Consider the following 14,942-nt stretch of genomic DNA (forward strand, 5'->3'; position numbering starts at 1 on the left):
GGTATAAACATAATTACAATTCTTGTAATTTACCCAATTTAGAAAGATAATATATACTACTTGATAAACAATTTAACAAAAGGGCACATGACATCATTTTAGGGCCTTAGAAAGTTGGTTGTTTCACCCTCTCATCATGGTTGTAAAAGTCCCGTCTAGGCTCCGAGTACTCCCCGAGTACTCGCTACAAGGTAGGCTGCCGAGGCACGAGTACTATTCTCCCAGGCCAATTACTCCCCGAGTAATCTCCGTCTAAGCCGAGTACTCCCGAATCCGACTAGCGAGCGCCTAGCGACTTTTGCAACCATGCCTCTTATACTAAATAATAATGACTAAAAGAATATATTTTTAGATATATATATATATATATATATATATATATGAATTTAATTATGAGTACTTGTTATTTAATCATACATAACAATTATACATTCACCAAATTATGGTTTGTAATTTTCATATGTATTTATATATTAAAAATTGCAATTTAAGTGAGCTTAACTATACTAAAAATATATTTAAAAGACTAAGTACACTTTAATTTAATTAAAACTTAGCAATTACATAAAAAAATAATACTTACCTAAAACATGTTTTAAAAATTAACTTAACATAACTTTAACAAATTACATTGTATTTTATTCAACCCGTGTAATACACATATTTATTTAATACATACAATACACGGGTTTTATTACAAATCACACAGTTATATTTATTTAACCTGAGTAATACATTAGATTCTAACTCTATGTACTTTATATAAAGTAACTAGGTTATAACCCGCGAATACTCGCGGATCGTAAATTTAATTTGCATTAATCGAATTGTCATTAAATAAAATAAAAACACATGCTTTCGAAGGTTTTTGATGAACACGTTTGAGAGAGAGAGAGAGAGAGAGAGTATGAACGAATTCGTGAGTTATTGATGTTATTGTAATTGTGTGATCTTTATCTCTCTAGTTATCTCTCTTCGTATACATCCAAATGGAAACCCTTGATTAGATAATAAGGATAATTACGTCCATCAAATAATTACTAACTAATCTAATAAGGAATAAATATATTTTGATTAAATGTACAATAAAAAAAATTCAAAAAATCTAAAAACATAAAAAAAATTCTAAAGATCTAAAAAATCTAAAAGAATTCTAAAAATCTAAAAAATAAAAAAGATCTAAAAGAATAACTGCACAGTTCCATAAGATCTCTCAAAACTATAAAGGCGCATAACGGCAACCGGAGTCGGTGTATTTGTTTATAGTTACTAAAAACTCCCTTTTTTTCTTCCTTCCGACACTCCACTGATTAAAAACATATCTTGTGAAACGTATGTCCATCCTTCACTCCTTCACTAAAGTAGTAAAAACTACCTTTTTTTGCTTCATTCTGACACTCCACGGATGAACCTCACTTGCACAAATAAAACGGTCATTGGCTGATTTGGAAGATTATTAGAAAAATAATGATTCACATATGAAGATGGCAACAACAGCATAATAACCCATTTTATAGTAAGAAAGATATAAGAACAAATAGAACAAAATGAAAGCAAACAAATAAGATGATGACCATTTGTTTGGACTCACTTCTGCTGTCAAGTAATGAGGGGAAACATTCACATCCCCTACAAAGTACACAAACACCATAAGGCTATTTGGGCTTCACCATTCAAATAATAAGTCCTAATAATGATCGTTTTAGGGAGCAAAAATTACCAGCAATTACAAGATCTCGTTGATCACGCTCACAAGCTACCACCCTAACTTAAAGTCAAAAAGCCATAAATATAAGCAATTCAAAACCAACAAAAGCGACAAAATGCCATATAATACCAAAAATTTTACAACATTATTTACCATTTGTATTGCAGAACACCAATATACTTGAACAAACAGATGTAAATGCAGGTATTTTGATACTTATCGAAACAATAAGAAAATCACAATAATAAATAGTTGCATCCAAACACTCCGAATTATAGAGCAAATTCAAGTCGCAATAATCAGTTTAAATGCAATTAATTTATCATATTTCATCTTTTTCTTCGCACCAGAATTAGAGCATCCCAAAAGGTTAATACTTTACCTTATCGTTGAACATAAAAAAATTTTAAAACCACTGTCGGATATGGTGATTAATCAGAAATTTCACAAACACAATCGCAGCTAATACATTCGTTACTACACATAACTTCGAAACACAAACTCTCATTTTAAGTCTATAAGCAACAAACAATAATAACCAATTCAACTTCTTTAGGCATTGCATATACCTAAATCCAAAAACCTTCAAACCAAACAATAATCACAACCTCCCCAAATGAAGATTAGGACCTGCATAAAAAAATAAGGCTTTAATCAATGAAAGTAACATTTTGGAGAAGAAAAAATGTGTGGTCTTCCAATTATTTTGATGCTATTTTGTAAAAAAAAAGACATTTATTTTCATTTACATCTAAACCCTAAAACCGAATAATCCGACCCGAACTAACCCGAACCTGAATAACCCAAACCCGACTAACCCGAACTTTAAAATGGGTTGGTTATCGGGTCAATTTCTCCATCCCGAAAAACCCGAACATCCCAAAAACCCGAAACCTGAATAAGAAACCCGATGAATACCCACCCTACTTCCAATACCATTCCAACATTAAAAACTCAAGATATGATTGATGGTTAAGCAACTTGAGGAGCTTTGTAGTATGCTGCAACCATTGCTGAGAAGTACATTTGTCGAACTCCTTCCGACTTGATAATTGGAAAGATGATCCCAGATGCACCCTGCAAACAAATTAATTCAAATGTAAAAAATATGGCCAGAAATAACAATTTGTTTTACATATTAAAAAGCTAACCAAGATGAGTCGAGCCCCAAGCTATAACGGTTTTGGTGATGGGAACAGGTTGAGAGAAACAGCCAACACCATAGATAGCAATAGAAAAAAATGAAGAAATAGGACTATGAGGCGTCGGTTGAGTCATGAAAGTAAAGATATCGGTCCTTGTGAGCATATGCCTTCAAGGCTAAGATAATTGAAGCATGCTTGACGCATTTCTTTTCTTCATGAGTCTGGTGATGCACAAAATACCTTGTATAAAGCACCCACCAATGTGTTTATCGTAGATGACACGACTGCAAAATAAAACAAAAAACAAACATTTTTTTAAAATTCTATTATTCTTAGAAATATGTGGCTATTATATTATTAGTTAAGTATTAAAATCTACTTGTGGCACACCTTTCTAAGAGCATAGAAGCACTCAAGATAATTGCAAAGTGTAGGTGCATCATTAAGATTACTTAGTGGTCTACAAAGGTCGCGAAGTAAGACGATATCTGATAACACAACAATCATTCCTACACCGGAACGGGTGTCACGTGTTAAATGGGTCTCCCATTAAAAGCGCGCCAGGAGTAGGCATGCTTCTGTTTGGCATTGTTATTATATTTCCTTTATCTACTGCAGCCACAAAGACGTCATATTACTCTATTACTCTGGGTGGAACCTGAAAAATAACTATTAAAAACCATTAATTTTTGCAATGGATGGGAACACTTTATCCGTTTAATTTCCAAATTAAATGCCTACCTGGACCCATTTAACTAAAAAATGTGTTAATTAGGATTTCATATATCTTCTGTCTAGCCTAACGGGTATACTTTTAAAACTAACTGAAAAAGAAACCGGTCACATGGGTGATCGGGTCAAAAGTTATCGAAGTTCTTTTCGAAGGTATAAAACCTCCAGAATTGCTTTTGTTATCAAAAGTATATCACTAAGTTTATCAATCAATATACTTTTATAATCTTATCTATTCATCATTTATTTATAAAACAATAAAAAATGAACCACCCAACTCGACCCATTTGTATCCGTACTAAAAGTTACCCACTTAATCCATTACGCAACAAACCAGACCCGTTCAACTACCTACTTTACGTTTTACTACCCACTTTCTAGATAACACATTATACGAATTGACCCATTTTGAGTAAAAATTTACCTACAGGAGGCAGAGGAGCACCAATAGCTGCAAAACCAAAAAAATATAAACAAATGAGATCATAAGAAGTGAATTAGTCCGTAAGTAGCTAGTGAGTAGCTATATAAATAAGTAGACCTATGTACCTAATTGAGTGATAACTACTTATGTGCCCACATAATACAATAGCAGTTGATGAAACTGCACCAAATACAACAGGAGCACACTAACATTTATCAATTCCTAACTTAAATAACCAATTTGGATAAAAAAAAATCTTATATTACTTGACCGATAAACCACATAACATTAAAAATGTCATTGAAGAATTTAAAGAATGGATCTAAGAATACGAACCTCATAGCTCTTTTTTTCTGGTACGGCTAACGCTCAATTTTTCTTCAACAGAGACAAAGGTTTTTTTTTTTATCTGGTGCAGCTAACGCTCGATTTGTCTTCAACAGAGACAAAGGCGTGCTTGTGGAGCTAACGACGTACTTTAGGTAATAAAGATTCGTATACAAGTGGGTACATACTACTTCCGTCAATATAACATGGCATCACGAATGCCCAGTTCTTGAATTTCTTGGAAAATAATTGCCAACTTAGAAACATATTAATTAGCGGGTTTACCACGTCATACAATGAGCGAGAAAGTGAAAATTAAGTGGTCTCATTGATTGACACTTGGCATAAAAAAAACTTTATCTATTATATAGCATAGAATAGATTAAGCTTCACCACTCTGAGAAAATAAATCCCACAGGAATTATATTTGAATATTAATTAATCAAAATGTTTAAATAGTTCAAGTGTTCAAGTTAATACCTCACCGAGTTTCCCCGATTCAAATGCCAACCGAGTCTGACATGTTAACCACTATTGACCAGCTTTGACCGCGGTTGACCAGTGGTTGACTCGTTACTTGACTCGTCTCTGGTTAATACCTCACCGGCTACCCCGGTTACTCTCCATAGCTCCACCGAGCACCACTAAAAACCAAACCACCATTGTCCGCCATAATTGTCAACCGTCACCACCACAATCACCTTCTACCACCCCCGGAACTTATACCCACCGTTAATCACCATCACTGCCCGCTATTTATCGTTATTCGCTATGTAACATATAGGTAGGTACCTTATCGCTATTTGTCGCTATTTACCGTTAACAACTATGGTGCCCGCTATTTTAACACTATAGCTACGTAGCGTATATGTAGCTTATCGTTATCATCAGCAATTCGCTATTGACGACTATGCATAAAATGCTCGATCAATGACTGAGAAATCGGCGTGGGTGAAACTTTATCGACGCGACCGTGAAAATGTGTGTTAACGTCAACACTATGATTCAAATAAAACCAACACTTTGATATCCTTATAAGCATCTTTCGTGCGCCAGCGGACAGTAATACCGATTTCTGATGAACGCATCTGCACAAAAAAGTAACAGATTAAATTATTAAACCATGAAATTGTTATGTTCACTGATTTTATTTCTTGTATGTTTTTATTATTCTAACAAACTTAATTGAAACTAAAACTAAAATAATGATGCGAAAAAAGAAACAAACCACTGGTAATGTAGCTCAAATCTGTATTCAACAAAAGTATTGCAATAAATTTGGCAGTAAATATGTAGAGGTCGTGATGCAGGTGATGTTTCTTCCAAACAACCAGCTCAATTTGGGGAATATAACCCATAGGACTTTAGATGGTAAAAAAAGAAAAAAAGTTTTCACTCTAAAATTTGTAAATGTGCTAACTATTGATAAGATAATGACTATTGTATTATATTATAAATAAAAATTTAGAAATAGAACATAAAAAATGCATCAAAGTGGAAGAATATCAACACAAATATAATAACCCTATGTGAATAAACAATAAAGCAAAGGCTGCAAAAATACAAACATAAGTCTTCTCAACAATATTTGCATAGACAAGTTAATGCAAAAATACAAACAGAAAATAAATAACAATAAAGTGCACCATCAAGTATACCTCAAATATCATATTAAAAAACCATTAAAAAGTGTTGGTGTGCCCTCAAATCTCATATTTAATAACAATATAACCTAAATTGACGTATTTATAGATAACTGGTCAAATAGCCTTCTATGACATAACTGTGCATACCCAAAAATTAAAGCTTTTTACCCTTTAGATGAAGTTTGGCACATTTACTTTTCTAACTAACTTCTGTAATTTACTTGTTGACCGATTTGAAATAAAACGTAACCCAAAATAGATATATTTATAGATAACGGGTCAAATAACCTTTTATGACATAATTGTTCATAAACAAATATTGAAGCTTTCAAGATCCCTTGTTGCAAGGCCTCAAACCGTGCTTCATGCAGCTCCGTAGGTCTCATTTGACCTGTCATTTAGGCATACGGAAAGGGTCACGTCAAGTTTATATGAATAGCAACATGCATATTACTAACCTGGTATTATTCAAAGGGCCAACATATTTCGAAATGGTCAACCCGCTTCCTCAAAATCTGGTTAGTAGACTCCCAGAGCGTGATCTCTTGAATTAAATTTTGACAAAGACCAAACTCTAACAGCTCTTCATCCAACTTCCCTTTTTCACTCCCAAAAACAAATTGAGACACTACGATTGACATCTCACAGCCACAATTTCATTTTTGTTGGACTCCAAAGCAAAGATTTTTGGAAATACATCCGCCCACACGTTTCACCAAGCGATTCAAATAAAAAATCAAGCGACCACCTATTTATACAATGTATAAGCAGTCAGACATATCTTCACTACTCGCACTAAAATGAAGAAAACGCGGAAGGTGAATCCAGATTCGTGTCAGGTATTGCATTAAAGCGCAATCAAATGTTTGCAATATTCTAAGTCGTTTTGTTTATACAAAAATGAGATCATTATTTTAGTAAATATAGTATCTTGGCTCCAACAAAGGACACTAATAATAATGCATGGTAAATAATATGTGTGTGTATTTCATCCAACAACTGAATAAGTGCTTATATTCTTTAAAAAACATAATAAACAGAAAAAATATTTGTAGGGGGAGTTTGAGATTGATTACCTTACGAAGAAACATAAAACCACGTGGCCTGTTAAGATCCCTACAAAAATGACCCATTTGACCAGTTACCCGATCCCCCAATCATGCAAGTCACATACACTTTATGGAATCAAAGCTAGAAAGATGATAGGTGATTAATCAGATACACACCGTTTGACCAGAAGCATGCGCTATCCTCGAACTTTCTGCACGATTTTACTTTCCACTTTCTGCCTATTGATTTGAAACAAAGTTGATATAATTACAAAGATGTAAAATAATGCATAACTGTATATAATTTATTGTTATAAAGTAATGCTCAACTAACATCTGCAAGAACATGAAGTGGTTGACCAGAACATCAACGTTTGCAAAGCGTCGGGTGATAAAAAAAATGAACCAACATGAGGTGAAACATTCCAGCATCTTTCACATTTTGAACTCTCTACATGGGACACCACGACCCATATCTTATGTTATCCTTGAATTATATATTGTCCAGAATATGGTATATATTTGGTGGATGCGTGCTACAATGTAAAAATAATCTCAACCTGTAGTTTGATCAATTAGCTTTCTAAACATTAAATGCATCATCAAAAATTGATACCTAGCATGTCAAACCATAAAATGAAGGATTTAATAAAGAAAATTATCAATCAATACCATTAAAATTACAATTAATTAACACCTTGAAAATTAGCTTTAGGTATATAATTAACACCATTAAAAGTTTGGATTGGATCATCACATTTTTGTTTGAGAGTTAGTGTCGAGATGCCATTTGGTAGTCCTACTTGGAGGTGACATGGACACCATGTGGAGCCAAAGGTTATAATTCAACCAAGTAATGTCAGTTTTGAAAGCATGGATTAAAAAAGTTAAGATATTCTTGAAAAATAAGATGAACAAATTAACATTCTGAAACTTTGACTTAAGGATCCTTCCATATATCCGTAGATATTACCGATAAAAAGTAATAGTAAATCAAGATCCAAAAGTCCAGAATCATAAGTCATTACTTCTTAACTTTAACAATATAATGGTTGTGTAAGGTTTTATTCAACTTTAAAATTCAACCAGAGTGTTTTAACAGATATACTTTGTTTAGAAATTAAACAATAAAAGGATCCACCCAACTTAGAAGTACCTGTTTGTGACCATTTTGGGAGCACCTGTTCATTAGAGCTGATTCTAATAACATCCCTTTACCCTAAATCAAATAAACAAAAGTAAAGTACAAATGACAATGCTACCTCCTGTTGCACCAAGGAAATTATTATTCCAGTTGTAAACATATAATAAGATGAAAACTTGTAATATCAATCAAACCTGTCCAGTATGTTGCTAAAGAGACACCATCAGTATCAATCTACCCATTATCCATTCTAATTCTTGAAGTCCCCAAAAAACAGCAAATTAGTTTGCTGGAGCAAAAAATAAACAGCGTGTTGCTAAAGAGACACCATTAGAATTCTGAAAATATCAAATCGAGAGAAAAGAAGTCCAAATGAGAGGCAAGAACTCACATGAATTTCATTTTCAGATGATGTCCATCGCAAAAACGCATATGCCGGTAATTTGCATCTTGAATTTTTAGTTGAAGCATTTCATCAAACAGTTGGAGTGCGTCTTTAAACCTTCTAGTTTTAAACATATAATATTCTACTGATCAAAGAACATAGCAGCCCAACCATACAAAATTTACCATTTTTTCTACCCAGATTTGCTATAAGGAGCCAAAACTTACCAGCAAAACTCATATGTGCTTGCGGGTCTAACTGACAAGAGCCCCTTCATCTACTCTATGCCATTGTTGTTGTCGGAACAATCATCGACAACGTACTATGTACTGCAAACATTATACACAAATTGCTTTGGTTCATCCATTATACACAAAAGCACCAAAATAACTTGGAACCCAACAAATCTTAGCCACGAATCATCATTCTTACCCTGATTTTCATTGGATTTGAAGTCCCATACAACCATGTTAGACACCAGCTGAAGCTAAGACTTGGATATAACCCCTATATTAGTCCAAATGGTCTCTGAAATAACCTAAAAACATATGAAACAATAACCAAATCAGAATCACAACATGCACATGAAGACACCAGCTTTAAGAAAATTACCTAATTGTTCTGGATTTAGACCTAATAGTCCACAACATCCATTCTTCTTCATTTCTGGAAAAAAAAACACCACTAATAAACAACAAATGAGAAACCCTAATCACACCACGATTACTCAAACAGTAAAATAATAAAAACCCATAACACTTACAAAAAACCTGAATAGCTTTGGAGGTGATTAAGAACCAAATGATTGTGGTGGGGGCGACATCGGTTGATTTAGGGTTTCTGATTAAGGGAAAGAGAAGAAGCCGCAGGTTTTAGAAAACCATAATTACTCTCAAATCCCGATTAGAAAACCTGCTAAGTTACATGATTCCTTCTTCACAGCAATCGAATGACGAAGAAAGATAATCTGTGATTTTGATAGTGATTTAGTTGAGAGCGAAAAAGGAAAACAAAAATAGGATTAATACGATTCAAACAGATAACAAAAGAAATCAAATATAAAGAAGAAGAACATACCAGTGATTAAGATAGACGAATCCTCTTCGTCTCCGACAATTGCTCACGTCGTCGTTTCTCTAACCCTAAACACCACAATCATCGTCTTCCATACTTTGATCCAAAAGAAACTCTGCAAGGATTACGGTGATGCGGTGAGAGGGTAGGGTATAAGATTGCAAAGAAGAATGAAAGCGGCGACGAAGGATTATTGAACGAAAGAACCTGATGAACAACTTTGGTTTTAGGGTTTGTGTAGAATGGCGAAGCTTGAAAAAGAAGGAGAGTAAAAAGGGATATAAAGGATCTGTATAGATCATTGGGTTACCCAAATGCATTCGGATCCCGCCTCTTTTGTGTTAAAATCGTGAATGTAGAAGCAAGAAGTCAATTTCCCTCCTAAACTAAATTGCCACATCAGCCAAGATGGCCAAATACAAATGCCACCTAGCCCAAATCCATCTCATTTATATATATATATATATATATATATATATATAGATTAAAAATCAATATAATGGTGTTTTGTGTTTTTAATTTTTCGAAAAATATTTTTAGCAATAAACGTATGTTGTCCTTATCGGATTGTATAAAATAGATTAATTATATAAATACTACACATACAAAAACAAATACTATAAATATGCTACAAACCAAACACCCTTAATTGGTTGTGTCTATGTACGTAGCCCCAATTCATGAGATGAATGTGACTTCTGCTTGGGCTAAGCACATGATATTTGTTCTTTATCTATTATACGATAGAGGTGCGTAGTTTGGATTGAACCATTTGTTTCACCTAATTTACTATCCATATTTATTATAGTACAATATCACTATGAAATAGACATAATACATTTAATCCACTTATATGAAAATAACCACATCAAATGAGTTGTACATAAAATTAGCTGTAAAAGGAAATGGTCAAATGGATTAAAAGGATGAAAGTCACCTATATCTTAACGTGGATTCTAGTTTTTATACTAGTTTTGAAACTTTAGAGTTTTTTATACTAGTTCTGACTCGTCACTTAGGTTGTTTTTTGTTTCCTTCATTTGAGATGTAATTTTATAAAAATACCCATCACATGCTTTTGCTTGTGACCTGGAATTAACAGCAATGTGGATGGAGTTAGACATGTAGACTGAAATCGTAATAAATTAAAACGTTGGTGTGTAGTTTGCAAGACTTTTCATATTTGTAAAATATAACAATTCGTTATTGACCACGGGGACCAAAATAGCAATTTACTCTTAAACTTATTTAATTTACTTGGATGGACAATTATTCTAAGGGTATATTATCATTTCTTTGAAAACAGAATCCTTTAGATCACTTGGACCTAAATACAATATAACCATAATATAATACTCAAAATGTGTCTCAAATTTTCTATGTTTGTAACATTATGGATCGTTAAAATCAACATTCAAACTTCAAAATACTTTAAGCAAATTGAATAGCACCACCCTCTCCACAATTTTGTTCAAAAACATTGTGTTAATGTGCGATTAAAACTATAAAATTTGGTTTAAATACTATAAAATTTAGTATTTAAGAATTAAATAAAATTAAAGATGGAAATGTCTAAGACCTGCCTGATAATTTTTGACAATTAAATAGTTTAATTATTTTCTGACTAAAACAGCAGATTTTAAACTCCAGGGGCTTAAACTGCCAAGTTCCAGTGACCTTTAACAGTAATGTGGATTGTGGTCCTTTGGGAACCCGGGTTGACCCATTCCAGCCCAGTTCTCTCTAGCAGGTAGTCCCAAAACCTTATACTCATTAGCCCACGAATAAGTTTATCTACATGTTTTAAATGACTTTTTTTATGGCGGATCTAGCCCAAAAACTCAGGAGTATCATAATTTTTTTGGTGGCGGATCTAGCCCAAAAACTCAGGAGTATCATAATTTTTTTTTGGATCAGGGGTATCCTTTGTATAAAACAGAAAAAAAAAAAAAAATACAAATTTCACACTACCTAGATGGAGTTGAGGAGTATTTTTACACTATGAAGATGGATTTGAGAGGTAACCTGTGTAGCCGTGCTACCCTGCTTATACACTACCTCCGCCCTGGTGTACAAAACCAATTTTTGGACGTCGAAACTGAATCGGTTTTTTAAAACAGGTTCGAATCAAGTTAATGAAAGTAAAAAAAAAAAACCATATCGGATTGGATCGGTTTAAAAACCATTTCGGCCATTATATAACTAGTGGTTCTCCCATAATTGGTTTCAAAACCATATTCTAAGTATTTATATAGTCAAGTGTTTCAAACCGATGCATTAGATTGGATTCGAACCGCTTTCACCCTAACTGGTTTCAAAATTGGATTCGGATAGGTTAAAGATCCGGTTTGGTTATGCACCTCTATTTATAGTGTAGAGCATAACTTTTTTTTTAATTATATGAATCCCCACTCTTGTAGCTAAGGCGTTAGAAATATTGTTGTGGGTCAATTGCGACGAATTACTGACGAGTACTTTACTGATTGATCACCAACAACTTTTGTAAGGCTGTCCAAAGTGTTTGTTTTCAACAGATTAGCAACTGTTCTATTAAATATACTTTTTTCATTTATTTTATTTTATTTACCAGTGTCCATTGGAGTTCTATCGGTGATACTTGTTTGTTTAGTAGTGCATATACATAATTAATTAACTTTGTTCAAAAGCCGTATTTTAAGAAGAAAGTGTTGTCGAAAAATTTGATTTTAAACCTCACCTGTATGTTGATACACATTCACTCATATGTTCACTCAATTGATGCAATCTTGCTACATCCATGATCAATGAACCAGAAAGAAAGAAAAAAAAAAGAAATTTCCGTGCATGGTTCACTCGATCGATGTGACCAGGCTACGTCCACGACGAATAAGATAGTTTTAGATAACTTTTCGTTTTGATTGGTTTATATTTACATAGGGTATGTTTGGCATGGAGCTTCTAGCTTTAAGCTTTTAAGAAAAAGCTTCTACTCAATAAAAAGTCTTGTTTGGTTGAAGGAGCTTTAAGCTTTTAGGTTAGAAGCTTGAAGCTTTTGGTTGTACGCTCCTACTAGTAGCGTTTAGAAGGAGCTACAAGCTTTTAGGGAATAAATGACTATTTTAACCTCTAAAAATAAGGAACTTTTTAATGCACCAACTTTCTAAATTTTTAGTTATGTCCATTTTAGTCATTTTATACATTTTATTAAAAGCTCCAGCTACTTTACCAAATACAAAATATATATTTAAAAAGCTACAGCTACTAGCTACCAGCTACCAGCTACTAGCTTCCAGCTTACAGCTACCAGCCACCAGCTACTTTTGCCAAACATACCCATAGTGTTATATGATGATTATCTTAATGTGTTGGATTGGCTTGTTTGACCAAAGTGTGTAATGATATACTTCAAACGAGTTAGGAGAGTGTAGAGTGCACGCTTTGTTTGAGTTTATCATATTTGTTTTTGTAGAATTGAAATTAAGATTATTATCCGGTTAAAAATGTCCAACACAACTCTCAGATTATACAAGCATTCATTTATTTCAGAAATTCACAACGTTATATATATGGAGGTTGTATGTCTAAAGGCAAATTAGAGTAAATGACTTGTTTTCAAAGTTTCTTCCTACCTTCATACTACATGCATAAACCACACCATGCATCATGGTGGGAATCACGTCCTCCAGCAACCCTTAACCTACATAGTTTTAATTAGTTTCAACTTCCATTTCTCTTTTAAGTGATCATTAATACTCAAAAACAAATAAAAAGTAGATGCTCAACCAACGAGAATATTCTTTATCCTCTTAGACCAAGAAGCTAGTGTTGGCTTAATATGAATTTGTCTTTAATAATTGTGATTAAACGTTTAGTGCAAAGTTAACTTTTGTTCTATGTTCCCCTTTTACTCTGCACCCCATATATTTGCCACTAAATATATGGAATCACTTCACCTTGTCACCAAAGATTCCTTTAGAAGGTAAAAAGAAAAGCTCATTTTGATGCCTCACGTACAATTAGGTATTGAACAAATTGGTTCATTAATCTAACCATTTTAGGGTTAGGTTCATACTCAGTACATCCCAACCGGCACTTGGTCTGACTTTATAAAGTAGGTTTAGGTGACTTTGATTTGCAATTCGAGTCGATTGATCATCCATACCTTACTCGTATGATCATATGATTTTGTGAAGAAGCTAATTACCAATGAAAAAAAAAAAATCACTCGGTTATTTAGTCTAGTTACTTAACTAGACAATTATATATAACACGTACCATGACTAGTTTTTGATCGCGACTGAAAAGGCGGTACGGATGCGCAGTTTTCTAGCAGTGTCAATCATTTGATGATTTTTTTAAGAACTAAGGATCCTCATCAGAGTGTCAAAAGTGTCATCCAAACATCTAGCTAAACTATCTATAGGTGCACAACAATATACATTCACCATATGTGTAACAGGTTAAGGTTTCTTCAAATCATCACTAAGCGGAAGAAAGAAAATGAATGATCACAACCTAGCAAAACCCTAATCTGATTATGTATTCTTGTCTGAATTTCTATCTCCTACATAAGATATTAGATATAAATACAACACGAGACAGAAAGAAAGAAACACGAGGAATTGATACATCACCCAAATATCTCCATCATGTTTTTAAGAAAAGCGATGATCGATTATTACTACTTACAACTCTTAAATTACATCAAAATAACATAACGCATGCTATCGTTAACCACAAGATGATTAACCTCAGACATCCGAGCAAGCTCTCCAGACACCCAAACTCCGTCGGTAGCACCACTTATGCTTGGTTGAGATGATAAGCATGATAGAAGTGAGAGTGGAGCCCTTATGATGTTGTATATAAGAGCAAGATGAGTCGAGAAGTACCCTTGCCTTGTATGTTGAGCCATATTTGGAAACTCAAGTCCATTTCCTTCTCCAAACATGCTTTCATCCGCTACTTTAGGACTCTTCTTCATGTTCCTCATGTTTCACCGGAGCGCCAACAATATTCACACGCCAACCGATTTAATTTTCTTTGAAAGAAAGGCAGATTGATAATAAGCTAATGGTTTAGAGTTGTGTGGAAATGAAGTGAAGTGAAGGAAAAATTAAAGGCATATAAGGAAGGAGCTTTGTATATGGCCTAGCTAAGTTAGTGGCATGTCATGATGGGCTTGTTAGTGCTAGTACTAGTCATAAAAAATGTTTATGTTAGTGCTCTTTAGAGGACTCTCACTTCAGTCATTTTCTTCTTTATTTTATGTTTTGTATGTTTTGTTTAAAGCTAAACCTGCCGCCTATAATTAGCGTGTTCAATACAT

General features: G+C 33.6%; 1 protein-coding gene and 1 long non-coding RNA gene across 34 annotated transcripts; both read right to left on the bottom strand.

Moving 5' to 3' along the window:
* Positions 1-1,170: 1,170 nt before the first annotated feature.
* LOC110925879 lies at positions 1,171-9,915 on the bottom strand. 33 transcript variants are annotated; one of them, XR_004872021.1, is made up of 20 exons: positions 9,638-9,915; positions 9,324-9,527; positions 9,173-9,226; positions 8,993-9,098; positions 8,788-8,889; positions 8,567-8,677; positions 8,188-8,464; positions 7,366-7,591; positions 7,209-7,271; positions 7,059-7,098; positions 6,441-6,730; positions 6,271-6,373; positions 4,346-5,424; positions 4,135-4,189; positions 4,010-4,036; positions 3,244-3,522; positions 2,860-3,137; positions 2,631-2,785; positions 1,721-2,338; positions 1,171-1,629 (listed from the first exon to the last, which is right to left on the bottom strand). It is a non-coding gene; the product is annotated as an uncharacterized LOC110925879 (long non-coding RNA). The 33 variants fall into 33 exon arrangements; XR_004872040.1 differs by having other exon boundaries at positions 1,171-2,338; positions 8,188-8,250; positions 8,370-8,431; positions 9,638-9,913; XR_004872036.1 differs by having other exon boundaries at positions 1,171-2,338; positions 7,366-7,482; positions 8,188-8,250; positions 8,370-8,464; positions 9,638-9,913.
* Positions 9,916-14,133: 4,218 nt separating this feature from the next.
* Positions 14,134-14,730, bottom strand: LOC110922930. Its single transcript, XM_022167120.2, has one exon. It carries the CDS (start codon positions 14,604-14,606, stop codon positions 14,313-14,315), a length of 294 nt encoding a protein of 97 aa, XP_022022812.1. The 5' UTR covers positions 14,607-14,730; the 3' UTR covers positions 14,134-14,312.
* Positions 14,731-14,942: the final 212 nt, after the last annotated feature.

This window comes from Helianthus annuus, chromosome 11 (assembly GCF_002127325.2).
Source record: "Helianthus annuus cultivar XRQ/B chromosome 11, HanXRQr2.0-SUNRISE, whole genome shotgun sequence".
In the NCBI taxonomy this organism is placed as follows: domain Eukaryota; kingdom Viridiplantae; phylum Streptophyta; class Magnoliopsida; order Asterales; family Asteraceae; genus Helianthus; species Helianthus annuus.